We start from the raw sequence: 14,944 nt of genomic DNA, 5'->3' as shown, positions 1-14,944 counted from the left end.
GAACAGATGCAGCGGAGACGGAAAAACTGAGAGAATGGAACTCAGTCTTTACAGGAAGTGGGGTGGGGGCAAGTGTAGTCCAGGTAGCTGTGGCAGTCAGTGGGCTTATAGTGGATGTTTGTCGAGAGCCTATCCCCAGAAATGGTGACAGTGAAGTCGAGGAAGGGAAGAGTCAGAGATGGACCATGTGAAGGTGAGGGAAGTGTGGAAATTGGAAGCAAAGTGAATGAAATTTTCTAGTTCAGGGCGTGAGAAGGAAACAGCACCAATACTGTCATCAATGTACCGGAAAAAGAGGTGAGGGAGGGGACCCGAGTAGGACTGGAACAAAGAATGTTCCACATATCCCACGAAAAAGCAGGCATAGCTAGGGCCCATACGGGTTCCCAAAACAACACCTTTAATTTGGAGGAAGTGAGTGGAGTCAAAGGAGAAGTTGTTCAATGTGAGAACAAGTTCAGCCAGGCGGAGAAGGATGGTGGTGGATGGGGACTGGTCGGGCCTCTGTTCAAGGAGGAAGCAGAGCGCCCTCAGGACGTCCTGGTGGTGGATGGAGGTGTAGAGGGATTGGACGACCATAGTGAAAAGGAGACGGGGCCAGGAAACTGGAAACCTTTAAAGTGGCAGAGGGCGTCGGAAGAGACTGGACAAAGGGAGACAAAATAGAGTCGAGATAGGAAGAAATCATTTCCGTGGGGCAAGAACAGGCTGAAACGCTGGGTCTACCAGGGCAGCCTGTTTGTGGATCTTGGGAAGAAGGTAGAAGCGGGCTGTGCGGGGTTAGGGGACTATAAGGTTGACAGCCATGGAGGGAAGATCCCCAGAGGAGATGAGGTCAGTGACAGTCTGTAATGACTGCTCCTTTTGTAAGTTTGCAGTTTTTTCTGATATTCCATGCAGTTGTGTAAAAGCTCTTGCTCGATTCTCTTTCTTCTGGCCTCCCTTATAATCTATTTTTCCTGTGATTCCTTATTGTATGCTTTTGTTCAGATATTTAGCTGAGCAATTTGTGAGATGGGAGAGTGGGGAAGATCCATTATCATCTGCAGATTAAATGACCAGCACACCTTCCTTGATTTTTCAGTTTGATTAAGCAACTGACTTGACACAACTATGACGTGTGTGCTGCTCTATTGAGTCTGCAGGGCTCTTAAACTACTGTCAACATTCCATTATTTTCTTCCTGTGGCAATGCAGACTTCAAGGTCCAGGAGTCGACACGGAAGATCTCCCAGCAAAGATAGACGGAGAGCTTTTTCCACCGAGAAAACTCACAAGCTGAAAGAACAACCACGGCAATTGGATCCCAAGGAAGCATTATGGGCGATTGAAAGACGCAGGTTGGTGTAATACATTTGAAACTTATAAGGACAATCTAGTTTTGCACCATGGATTGAAGGCACACAATATCCACAAAAAGCAAAATACTGCAGATGCTGGAAATCTGAAACAAAAACAGAAAATGCCGGAAGCACTCAGCAGGTCAGGCAGCATCTGTGGAGAGAGATGCTGAGTGTTTCCAGCAATTTCTGTTTTTATTGCATATTACTTGTTTAAAATGAAGGGCATGTGCTCACTTTATTCCTTCATTTTCCAGTTTGACTTTGATTTCAGTGGGGTGGGGGGAGGGGGGGGGGGTGGTAGATTTACAGGAAACTTTCGATTAACCGGCCACTAAATAACCGGAAATGTCGGTTAACCGGCAAAATTCAGGAGTCGGTTCAGATAACTTTTTTACTTTTAGTTACTTTTTTTTACTCATTTTTGGCTGTGCAAGCGTCTAACTGAAGCTGTTGCTAAGCTACAGAGACGCTTGCAAGCTGTGCTGAGCAACAGGGTTTGTTGCTTTAGACGGAGCGCTGAGCTCCATATCTTTTAACTATAGCGCTCAATTCTCCGGCATTGTTGATCGACTGGCACCAGCTTGGTCCCGTCCGTGCCGGATACCAGAAAGTTTCCTGTATAAACAAAACTTCTTAAGCAAGCGTTGGTTTGTTCTAACCACTGAATATAGCTGTGAGAGTTGTGCAATTCACTGTGCCAGATTCCTTTGACTTTTGATGAAACTTTGACAATGGCAGAGAGAGGGAAAAAGTATCCATCATAAAGAAACTAAGAGAAGATGGGTGCTGCAGTGGTTCATTGGTTGCAGACCTAATACTTGATCACAATCTGATGCAATAAAAGCTATAAAAAGTTGAAAATTAAATTTGTTAAGATAGTTTAATATTGACAAGTGTTCCTAGTTTTAATGCAAAGACAATTTGAGATTCTCCCCAGTGAACATTCATCACCATCACTGTCTCAAGTACTTGTCAATCTCCATATAACAACAGTGGCTAACACTGACATCATGAGTCCTCACTCATCAGCTGCAGCATGTGATGTGGTGTAACACACTAGCCAGCAGTAAAATGGTGTTGTGGCATCATCACAGAGTGACACGTTGACCCTCCGGTTGTCTTGCAAGGCCTTTGCTCCCCATGGTGATCATTGAGAGGAGTTTTAAACCTTTGAAATTTGACTTATTAAATGAGAACCTTGCTCTGAAAGAGAGGAGTAGTGGTAGGTAAAGCACTCTCTTTCCCTCTTCCTGCTGATTTTTTTTAAAATTCATGGGATGTGGGCGTCGCTGGCTAGGCCTGCATTTAGTGCCCATCCCTAATTGCCCTTGAGAAGATGGTGGTGAGCCACCTTCTTGAACCGCTGCAGTCCATATGGTGTAGGTACACCCACAATGCTGTTAGGAAGGGAGTTCTAGGATTTTGGCCCAGCGACAGTGAAGGAACGGCGATACAGGCCCAAGTCAGGATGGTGTGTGTGATGTTCCCATGCGTCTGCTGCCCTTGTCCTTCTAAGTGGTAGAGGTCGCGGGTTTGGAAGGTGCTGTTGAAGGAGCTTTGGCGAGTTGCTGCAGTGCATCTTGTAGATGGTACACACTGCAGCCACAGTGCGCCGGTGGTGGAGGGAGTGAATGTTGAAGGTGGTGGATGGAGTGCCAATCAAGCGGGCTGCTTTATCCTGAATGGTGTCGAGCTTCTTGAGTGTTGTTGGAGCTGCACTCATCCAGGCAAGTGGAGAGTATTCCATCACACTCCTGACTTGTGCCTTGTAGATGGTGGAAAGGCTTTGGGGAGTCAGGAGGTGAGACACTCGCCGCAGAATTCCCAGCCTCTGGCCTGCTCTTGTAGCCACAGTATTTATATGGCTGGTCCAGTTCAGTTTCTGATCAATGGTAACCCCCAGGATGTTGATAGTGGGGGATTCAGCGATGGTAATGCCATTGAATGTCAAGGGGAGATGGTTAGAGTCTCGCTTGTTGGAGATGGTCATTGCCTGGCACTTGTGTGATGCGAATGTTACTTGCCACTTGTCAGCCCAAGTCTGAATGTTGTCCAGGTCTTGCTGCATATGGACACGGACTGCATCAGTATCTGACGAGTCTCGAATGGTGCTGAACAGTGTGCAATCATCCGCGAACATCCCCACTTCTGACTTTATGATGGAGGGAAGGTCATTGATGAAACAGCTGAAGATGGTTGGGCCTAGGACACTGCCCTGAGGAACTCCTGCAGTGATGTCATGTGATTGAGATGAATGACCTCCAACAACCACAGCCAACTTCCTTTGTGCTAGGTATGATTCCAACCAATGGAGAGTTTTCCCCTTGATTCCCATTGACTTCAGTTTTGCTAGGGCTCCTTGATGCCACACTCGATCAAATGCTGCCTTGATGTCAAGGGCAGTCAATCTCACCTCACCTCTTGAGTTCAGCTCTTTTGTCCATGTTTGGACCAAGGCTGTAATGAGGCCAGGAGCTGAGTGGCCCTGGCGGAACCCAAACTGGGCGTCAGTTAGCAGGTTATTGCTGAGTAAGTGCCGCTTGATAGCACTGTCGGCGACACCTTCCATCACTTTGCTGATGATTGAGAGTAGACTGATGGGACGGTAATTGGCCGGGTCGGATTTGTCCTGCTTTTTGTAGACAGGACATACTTGGGCAATTTTCCACATTGCTGGGTAGATGCCAGTGTTGTAGCTGTACTGGAACAGCTTGGCTAGGGGCGCAGCTAGTTCTGGAGCACAAGTCTTCAGTACTATTGCCGGAATGTTGTCAGGGCCCATAGCCTTTGCAGTATCCAGTGTCTTCAGCCATTTCTTGACATCACGTGATGTTCTCAAATGTTTTTAACCTTGGGGACAGGGATAGATTTCTTTTATCTTCTTGGCTATTTCTGTTTGCTGGTTGTCTCCCCTCATGACCTCTCCTGATGGTGTTGATTCCTTGCCATGATATAGATGCTGGACAACCTGTTCCCTCACTGAAATAGCTACGATACTTTGGGCTTTGTCAGTGAGCATTGGCCGAGGGCATAACATCTAACATAATGTCTTTCCTGCCCTATTTGTAGCAGGGAATGCTGGATGGTGATCAGGAGGAGCTACCTTGGCTGATTTCCCTCTTTTCAATCCACCTGCCTGAGATGAACTAACTCTGCACAGACCAGGGATCAAACTTTCCTACAAAAGCAAAATACGGCAGATGCTGTAAATATGAAATAAAAACGGAAAATGCTGGAAATACTCAGCAGGTCAGGCAGCATCTGTGGAAACCGAAACAGAGTTAACGTTTCAGGTCGATGACCTTTTGCCAGAACCTTTCTGTTCTGACGAAAGATCATCCACGTGAAACGTTAACTCTGTTTCTGTCTCCACAGATGCTGCCTGACCTGCTGAGTATTTCCAGCATTTTCTATGAAACTTTCCTAGTCTGTGTGGTAGAGGGCACTGGATAATGTTCTTCTCAGTGAAAGTACTTTCTTCCCCTCTTCCCACCCACAATTTCTCATTAAGTTACATCACTGGAGCCACTGATTTACGGTGACTAAGTAAAACTCTGTCTTATTCCATAGGATTCAGGCATTTTTATCAATGTTTATGGGATCAAATTCTGCTGTTCCATCCATTTTTCACATGAAAATTATAAATCACTAGCCTTGAACATTGTACAGTTATTGCCATTTTAATCGGCTTTTATTTTAAATCTATTATTTTTAGGGTTAAGTTGATCCCCCTATTAATTTTAATTTACTCAAAAAGGGTTGAATAGGACTTGTTTGTGGAATCGTTGCTTCTAGATATCGGATCCTGACGTCAAGCCTGAAGTGTTGAATTTCTGTTTTCCACCAGAGATCGTGAGATATGGGAGGAGGAAGCCAGAGAGGTACTGGAAAGGGACCTGGAGCGACTGCAGCTTGAGAGGATGTGCTGTGAAAGAGAGAGACTGGAGGTTACAGAGCACAAAAGAAAGAGATTATTGTTAGAAGACGTAAGGAGAAGGAACTGCAGAGCAGATGGAAATCTGAAAATGCCCTATAATTATGATTCTGTTGTTAATCTGTCTTTCCAATAGTAGTCTGGGTCTGTTGATTTATGTGCACCTGTCTTGCAGCTTTTCTCAATTTCTGCACATGGATAGACTACAGTGATCACTGAGAGAATATGTTGGTGTTGTGGAGTTGTGATCTCCCCCATTCCACTTTTAATATGTGATGCACTATCAACAACACCAAAGACTACGAGTTGAACTTATACGAAGTAGGCTTTTATTGACTAAGAACTGGAGCATGCCTCTGCTAGTGGATCCATCCTAAGAGCTCCCGGGGGAAGGGTGGTGAGTCACCTTTATACCCGGGCTTAGGGGTGGAGCCAGGGGCGGAGACATGCCCGGACCTGTACAGAGTTAACAGTGGTTTACCACACAGACATGTACAGAGTTAGCAGTGGTTTACCACAATATGTTTTACCTTTAATTGGCTGAGAGGTTGGATAACTAACCAACTTTGATTTTCGGCTATCTTTGGTTTTATTTGGTTTTATTGCTTTCTGGAGTTAGCCCAAACTCAGTTTGGTTTATCATTGTCGCAACGCAATCAGATCACACGTCATTAGTTTCTCATAAGAACATAAGGGCCCAGTAATTCCGGGCACAACGCGTGAGTACGGACGGGGTACTCACGCGTGTGCCCGGAGGAATTGCCGGTTTTCAGCATGCACAGCGCATGCGCTGAAAACCGGCATTTCCTGTCCTCTGACCCAAGGGGTTGAGAGGCAGAACGCGCGCGACTGCACAGGCAGCGCGTGCGCAGTGAAATTCCTTTTTTTTCCAGAGTTACGCGTGTGTAAAGGCCACTGGTTTTTACGCATTGAAAAACCACACGTAAGTACTTAGCTTTTCAGGTAAGTGGGCTTTTAGTACAATTGAGAATTTTTTTTTCCCACAGGTTTGTTATTTTTAAAGAATTTACAGTAAGGTAAGTTTAGTTTTAGCCCTGATTTTTTTTATATAAATTTTTTTTTCAAATTTTTAAATTGTTGTTTAAAATACTTTTTCAGAGTTCTTTATTGTTCATTATAAGTAGTGCAATGTTTTTTTAAATTTTCTTTCAGGTTTAAGTAGTGTTTTGGGGCCAGGAGTTTTCATGAGTTTGACAGCTCTTACTGTCAAACTCATGAATGAGTTTCCCCTCCCCTGATTGGCTGCACAGTGCTCACCTGATCCCAGCCGGCACATCGCACTAACTACGCCGCTGGATCAGGTTAGCACATCGCGCCGACATCTGAACCGGGCCTGTGACAGGAAATGCGAGCAGGCCCGGGCTTCAGATGTTGGCGCGCAGGGTGAGTGCACATCGGGGGCTTGCAAGCTCCCGATCCTAATTTCAGGGCCAAGAAATAGGAGCGGGAGTCAGCCATTCGGCCCCTCAAGCCTGCTCCACCATTCAGTAAGATCGTGGCTAATCTACCTCTACTCCCCATATCCCTTGATTCCCTTAATATCCAAAAATCTATCGATCTCTGTCTTGAATATACTCAATGAGGTAGAGAATTACAAAGAGTCACCACCCTCTGAGTGAAGAAATTGCTCCTCACTTCAGTCCTAAATGTCCGACCCCTTATTCTGAGACAGTGACCACTGGTTCTAGACACCCAGCCAGGGGAAACATCCTCCCTGCATCTACCCTGTCAAGCCCTGTAAGAATTTTGTATGTTTCAATGCGATCACCTCTCATTCTTCTAAACTCCAGAGAATATAGGCCTAGCCTACTCAATCTCTCCTCATAGGACAATCTCCCCGCCCCCCCCCCCCCCCCATCCCAGGAATCAGTCTAGTGAACCTTCGTTGCACTCCCTCTACGGCAGGTATATCCTTCCTTAGGTAAGGAGACCAAAACTGTACACAGTACTCCAAGTGTGGTCTCACCAGAGCCCTATATAATTGCAGTAAGACATCTTTATTCTTGTACTCAAATCCTCTTGTAATAAATACCATTTGCTTTCCTATTTGCTAGCTGTACCTACATGTTAACTTTCAGTGATTCGTGTACAATGACACCCAGGTCCCTCTGAACACCAACATTTCCCAATCTCTCACCATTTAAAAATTACTCTCATATTTTTCCTACCAAAGTGGATAAATTCACATTTCTCCACATTATATTCCATTTGCTATGTTTTTGCCCACTCACTTAGCCTGTCTATATCCCCTTGAAGCCTCTTTGCATCCTCCTCACAACTTCCATTCCCACCTAGCTTTGTATCATCAGCAAACTTGGATATATGACATTTGGTCCCCTTATCCAAATCATTGATATAGATTGTGAATAGCTGAGGCCCAAGCACTGATCCTTGCGGTACCCCACTAGTTACAGCCTGCCAACCTGAAAATGACCTGTTTATTCCTACTCTTTGTTTTCTGTCCGTTAACCAATCCTTAATCCATGCTAGTATATTACCCCCAATCCCATAAACCCTAATTTTGTTTAATAATCTCTTGTGTGGCACCTTATCAAATGCCTTCTGAAAATCCAAATACACCACATCCACTGGTTACCCCTTATCTATTCCGCGAGTTACAACCTCAAAAAACACTAACAGATTTGTCAAACACGATTTTCCTTTCATAAATCCGTGTTGACTCTGCCCAATCCTAGTATTATTATTTTCTAAGTGCCCTGTTACCACATCCTTAATAATAGAGCCTAGCATTTTCCCTACTACTGATGTCAGGCTAACTGGTCTGTAGTTCCCCGTTTCCTCTCTGCATCCTTTCTTTAACAGTGGGGTTACATTTGCTACCTTCCAATCCGCAGGAACCGTTCTAGAATCAGTGGAATTTTGGAAGATGACAGCCAATGCATCCACGATCTCTATAGCCACCTCTTTCAAAACCCGAGGATGCAGGCCATCAGGTCCAGGGGATTTATCGGCTTTCAGCCCTATTAATTTCTCTACTTAAACTAATTTCTTTCAGTTCCTCATTCTCACGGGACCCTTGGCTCTCCACTATTTCTGGGAGTTTTTTTGTGTCTTCCGTGTTTAATTTCTCTGCCATTTCCTTATTCCCCATTATAATTTCTCCTGTCTTAGCCTGTAAGGGACCCACATTTACTTTTGCTAATCTTTTCCTTTTACATACCTATAGAAGCTTTTAAGAACATAAGAAATAGGAGCAGGAGTGGACCATTTGGCACCTTGAGCCCGGTTTAAGTGGAGCCTGTCTATATGTAGATGCTTGGATACAAAACTAGACCTTCAAACTGGTTTTCGTTCAGTCAAGAGATGGATTTGCTGGTGTGTGTCAAATTTACCTTAATATTTAGCTCAGTGGTAGCATTCCCGCCTCTGAGTCAGAAGGTGCAGGGTTCAAACCCCGCTCCAGACAGTCCCGTGAGTGGAGCTCCGGCTCTGAATTCTGGGTTGATAGCGTCCGGTGGGTGTGGCCACCGCCCCGGTTGTGGGAGCCCATAAAACCCTCCCACATATCGGCCGGTATAAAGATGGTTCCAGCCGTGGAAGGAGCGTTCATGTCATAGACTGTTAATCAGCCTGCAAATCCTTCCACTATTTCACACTAATCTCCATGGGAAGCGTGTGAAGATACAAAAGCAGAAACAACCAGGATGGTGATAGGAACATCATAGTTGGTCTCCCCTCCTTTGGTAAGGATGGAAGAACACGTCATTGATAACTGGAAGTGTGGATGTTGGTGAGGACTGGTCACACTCGGCTGTGCTGCATTCCTCACACTGTCTAGGTTTGTACATGAAGAATGGCCACTTGAGCAAAGTGCTGGAAGGCAGCATGTGCCTGTGGATGTATACCCCAACCTGAGTGGGGGAGATGACAAAGACATGTCTAGTGAGTGCTGAATTGTTTGGAGTTATTGTAGCATTAGTATACAGAGGTTACCCCTTTGTAAGTACAGGAAACTTTCGATTTACCGGCACCTAAATAACCGGAAATCTCGGTTAACCGGCAAAATTCAGGAGTTGGTTCAGGTAAGTTTTACTTCATATTCTACTTGCCTTCCTCCATCTGTTGCTGTGCAAGGGTGTGGCTGCAGCTGTTGCTAAGCTACAGAGACGCTTGGAACTTGTGGCCATTGTTTTGCACTTGTTGCTAAGCAACAGGGTTTGTTGCTTTATACGGAGCTGTCAGCTCTCTGTATCTTTTACTATAGCTTTCGGTTATCCGGAATTTTTGATGAACCGACACCACGTCGGTGCCAGATAAAAACACGTTTCCTGTACTGCTTGTGGGTTCACACACCGTCTAAATGTGATGGTTTGGGAAAGTAGAAAAGTATTGAGTGTCGGTAGTGATTCTTACATTAGTTATGGGTGGGACTGTAACCTTTGTTTAAAAACTGCAAGCCTGACTCAGTTGGGTAAAGGCTATACTTTCAGAATATGTTCCTTTTACACAGGAGACAAGGCAAGAACAGGAGCGAATTTACCGAGAGAAGCACGAGCTACTCCAGAAGATGTGCTACGAAGAAACTGTGAAACGACCCTTTACTGATGTCGGGTAAAGCAAACATTGTTTTTGTTCCAGTTTTCAAGTAATGCGGACAGAAGGTGTCTAATTGAAAGCGAAAGTAAACGTGGGTCCCTTACAGGCAGAGACAAGAGAAATTATAATGGGGAATAAGGAAATTAAACAAATACTTTGTATCTGTCTTTACGGAAGAGGACACAAAAAACATTCCGGAAATAGTGGGGAACCAAGGGTCTAGTGAGAATGAGAAACTTAAAAGAAATCAATATTTGTAAAGAAATAGCACTGGATAATTTAATGGGACTAAAAGCTGAAAGAGGGGATCTCATCAAAACCTATAAAATTCTGTCAGGCCCGGACAGACTAGATGCAGGAAGGATGTTTCCGATGGCCGGGGAGTCCAGAACCAGGGGTCATAGTCTAAGGATAAGGGGTAAGCCATTTAGGACTGAAATGAGGAGGAATTTCTTCACCCAGAGAGTGGTGAACCTGTGGAATTCTCTGCCACAGAGGACGGTGGAGGCCAGTTCATTAAATATATTCAAGAAGGAGTTGGATATATTTCTTAAGGCTAAAGGGATCAAGGGATATGGGGAGAAGGCAGGGACAGGTTACTGAATTTGGATGATCAGCCATGATCTCATTGAATGGCGGAGCAGGCTTGAAGGGCCGAATGGCCTACTCCTGCTCCTATCTTCTATGTTTCTATGTAAATCTCCTGGACCTGATGGCCTACATCCTCGGATTTTAAAAGAGGTTGCGACAGAGATAGTAGATGCATTGGTTTTGATCTTCCAGAATTCCATAGATACTAGCACGGTCCCCGCAGATTGGATATTAACAAATGTAACCCCGCTATTCAAGAAAGGAGGGAGAGAAGAACTATAGACCAGTTAGCCTGACATCAATAGTAGGGAAAATGCTAGAATCTATTATTAGGGACGTGGTAAATAATATGATTGAACAGAGTCAACACGGATTTATGAAAGAGAAATCGTGTTTGACAAATCTGTTAAGAGTTTTTTGAGGTTGTAATTAGCAGGGTAGATAAGGGGGAACCCGTGAATGTAGTGTATTTGGATTTTCAAAAAGCATTCGATAAGGTGCCACACAAGACGTTATTACACAAAATTAGGGCTCATAGGATTGAGGATTGGTTAACGGACAGAAAACAAAGAATGGGAATAAACAGGTCATTTTCGGGTTGGCTGACTGTAACTGGTGGGGGACTGCAAGGATCAGAGCTTGGGCCTCAGCTATTTACAATCTATATCAACGACTTAGATGAAGGAACCGAGAGTAATGTATCTAAGTTTGCTGACGATACAAAGATAGGTGGGAAAGTAAGTTGTGAGGAGGACGCAAAGAGGCTGCAAAGGGATATAGACAGGTTACGTGAGTGGGCAAGAAGGTGGCAGATTGAATATAATATGGAGAAATCTGAAGTTATCCACTTTGGTAGGAAAAATGGAAAAGCAAAATATTTTTTTAAATGAAAGACAGGGAAATGTTGGAATTCAGAGGGACCTGGGTGTCCTTGTACACGAATCACAGAAAGTTAACATGCAGGTACAGCAAGCAATTAGGAAAGCAAATGATATGTTAGCCTTTATTACAAAAGGATTGGAATATAATAGTAAAGAAGTCTTACTGCAATTATATAGGGTCTTGGTGAGATCACACCTGGAGTACTGTGTACAGTTTTTGTCTCCTTACCGTAGGAAGGATATACTTGCCTTAGAGGGAGCACAACAAAGGTTCTCTAGACTGATTCTTGGGATGGGAGGCTTGTCCAAGAGGAGAGATTGAGTAGACTAGGCTTGTGAGTTTAGAAGAATGAGAGCCGATCTCATTGAAATGTATAAAATTCTTAAGGAGCTTTACAGAGTAGATGCAGGGAGGAGTTTTCCCCTGGCTGGGGAGTCTAGAAATAGGGGTCTCAGTCTCAGAATAATGGGTCGGCCATTTAGGACTGAGATGGGGAGTGCTCAAAGGGTTGTGAATCTTTGGAATTCTCTACCCCAGAAGGCTGTGGATGCTCAGTTGTTGAGTATATTCAAGACCAAGATCAATAGATTTTGGATACTAAGGAAGGCAAGGGATATGGGGATAGCACAGGAAGGTGGAGTTGAGGTAGAAGATCAGCCATGATCTTATTGAATGGTGGGCAGGGTCGAATGGCCTACTCCTGCTCCTATTTCTTATGTTACGTTCTTAATTGGTGTCTTAACTCACCACAATTGGTGAGAATTGTAATCATGCAATTCCCTCGATAGCTCAGTAGGTAAAAACATGTGGTACTGACCCAGAACGACCAAGAAGGCCCTAGATTCAATCCCTGTTCAGTACTGTGTGGTTCAATCTGCTGTGTTTCTTTTACTTCAATTAAGCTTTGGCACTGGATGGGAGGGGAAGAGAGGGAAAGTATTGTGCTTGCCATAAAAAAACTAAGCATAGGGATAGATGTGTGCTGCAGTGACTCATCGATTGCATGTCTGACATTTTATCAGAAGCCAGTGCATCCATTAATCACAAACAGATTACACCAAAGATGGAAAATAAGTTAAAATAATTTCAGTCAATATTGATGAAGATTACTGGTTTTAATGCACAGAAATATAAATTGATTTCTTAAGCCAGGAATAGGAACCGTGGCTGATTTTCCCCTCCCAAACTTAGGGTGCTGAGGCCAGTTGCAGAGCACTTGCTGCTACCCCAGCTGAGGTCAGCTAACTCCTCATACTACCTGGGGCCGTCGCCTTCTGTTAAACGCATTGAAGGTGCTTCGAAGAGTTGTTTTTAAAGTAAAAATAATTTCCTCCCACTTCTATTGAGTGACATCAGTCAGTCATTTTGAAAAGAATGTGATCAGATTTTCTTTTAATCCATCATCTTTGGGTTTACTGTGAAACTTCTATTAATTCAAATGATAGAAATGTTTGTACTGGATTTGGCACATCATGTCAGTGCAAGCTCCCTTACCATAGTTATTTTATTGTATAGCCATTTCCCTACTTTTTTTCTTTGTTATCTTGATGCATTTATTTGTCCGTTATTTGTGATTGACTTGGCTTTAATGGTCACTTGTGGTACAAAAATAAGCATTCCATATTTATAATAACCCTCTGTTTGGAGAAACATAGAAGATAGGAGCAGGAACATACATAACATAAGAAATAGGAGCAGGAGCAGGAGTAGGCCATACGGCCCCTCGGGCCTGCTCCGCCATTCAATAGGATCATGGCTGATCCGAATCTAGACTCACGTCCACTTCCCTGCCCTCTCCCCGTAACCCCTAATTCCCTTATCTGCTAGGAAAATGTCTATCTCCATTTTAAATTTATTTAATGTTGCAGCTTCCACAGCTCTCTGGGGTAGCAAATTCCATAGATTTACTACCCTCTGAGTGAAGACGTTTCTCCTCTCTCAGTTTTGAAAGGGCAGCCCCTTATTCTAAGATTATGCCCCCTAGTTCTAGTCTCACCCATCAGTGGAAACATCCTCACCGCATCCACCCGATCAAGCCCCCTCACAATCTTATATGTTTCGATAAGATTGCCTCTCATTCTTCTGACCTCCAATAAGTAGAGTCCCAACCTACTCAACCTTTCCTCATACGTCAACCCCCTCATCTCCGGAATCAACCGAGTGAACCTTCTCTGAACCGCCTCGAGAGCAAGTATATCTTTTCTTAAATCTGGAAACCAAAACTGCACGCAGTATTCCAGGTGTGGCCTCACCAATACCCTGTATAACTGCAGCAAGACTTCCCTGTTTTTATACTCCATCCCCCTTGCAATAAAAGCCAAGATTCCATTGGCCTTCCTGATCACCTGCTGCACCTGCATACTAACCTTTTGTGTTTCATGCACCAGGACCCCCAGATCCCTTTGTACTGTAGCACTTTGCAGTTTCTCTCCATTTAGATAATAACTTGCTCTTTGATTTTTTCTGCCAAAGTGCATAACCTCACACTTTCCAACATTATATTGCATCTGCCAAATCTCTGCCCACTCACTTAGCCTGTCTATGTCCTTTTGCAGGTTTTTTATGTCCTCCTCACTCACTGCTTTCCCTCCCATCTTTGTATCGTCGGCAAACTTGGATATGTTGCACTCGATCCCTTCCTCCAAATCGTTAATATAGATTGTAAAGAGTTGGGGTCCCAGCACTGACCCCTGCGGAACACCACTAGTTACTGATTGCCAGCCCGAGAACGAACCATTTATCCCAACTCTTTGTTTTCTGTTAGATAGCCAATCTTCCACCCATGCCAGTATATTACCCCCAATCCTGTGATTTTTTATCTTGATCAGTAATCTTGTGTGTGGAACCTTGTCAAATGCCTTTTGGAAGTCCAAATACACTACATCCACTGGTTCCCCTTTATCCACCCTGTATGTTCCATCCTCAAAGAATTTGAGCAAATTTGTCAAACATGACTTCCCCTTCGTAAAACCATGCTGACTCTGTCCTATTAAATTATGTTTATCCAAATGCTCTGTTATTGTTTCCTTAATAATGGACTCCAACATTTTGCTAACCACAGATGTTAGGCTAACTGGTCTATAGTTTCCAGCTTTTTGTCTACTTCCCTTCTTAAATAAGGGTGTTACATTAGCAGTTTTCCAATCTGCCGGGACCTTTCCTGAGTCCAGGGAGTTCTGGAAAATGATCACCAATGCATCCACAATCCCTACCACCACTTCCCTCAAGACCCTAAGATGTAGGCCATCAGGTCCGGGGGATTTATCCGCCTTAAGTCCCATTATTTTACTGAGTACCATCTCCTTAGTGATTTTAATCGTGTTTAGCTCCTCCCCCCCCATTGCCCCCTGTTTGTCCAGTGTTGGGATATTTTTAGTGTCCTCTACTGTAAAGACTGATACAAAATATTTGTTCAGCGTCTTTGCCATCTCCATGTTCCCCACCACTAGTTTCCCGGTCCCATCCTCTAAGCGACCAACGTTCACTTTAGCCACCCTTTTTCTTTTTATATAGCTGTAGAAACTCTTGCTATCTGTTTTTATATTTTTTGCTAGTTTACTTTCATAATCTATCTTCCCTTTCTTAATTAATCTTTTAGTTATTGTTTGCTGGCTTT

General features: G+C 44.0%; 1 protein-coding gene across 5 annotated transcripts in view; it reads left to right on the top strand.

Annotated features, from left to right (window-relative positions):
• LOC147108418 (uncharacterized) overlaps positions 1 to 14,944 on the top strand; it is a 150,166-nt gene that overhangs the window by 117,377 nt on the left and 17,845 nt on the right. For 4 of the 5 annotated variants that reach the window (XM_086005032.1, XM_086005033.1, XM_086005031.1 and 1 more), the window contains exons 11-13: positions 1,198 to 1,340; positions 5,191 to 5,329; positions 9,770 to 9,870. In XM_086005032.1, the coding sequence (XP_085861158.1) occupies positions 1,198 to 1,340; positions 5,191 to 5,329; positions 9,770 to 9,870 (383 nt within the window). The remainder of the gene's footprint in view (positions 1 to 1,197; positions 1,341 to 5,190; positions 5,330 to 9,769; positions 9,871 to 14,944) is intronic. The other variant, XM_086005036.1, reaches the window with a different exon arrangement.

Source organism: Somniosus microcephalus, chromosome 13 (genome assembly GCF_052327205.1).
Source record: "Somniosus microcephalus isolate GS21.2 chromosome 13, FLI_Smic_1.0, whole genome shotgun sequence".
In the NCBI taxonomy this organism is placed as follows: Eukaryota; Metazoa; Chordata; class Chondrichthyes; order Squaliformes; family Somniosidae; genus Somniosus; species Somniosus microcephalus.
This window is presented reverse-complemented; position numbering and strand designations above follow the sequence as displayed.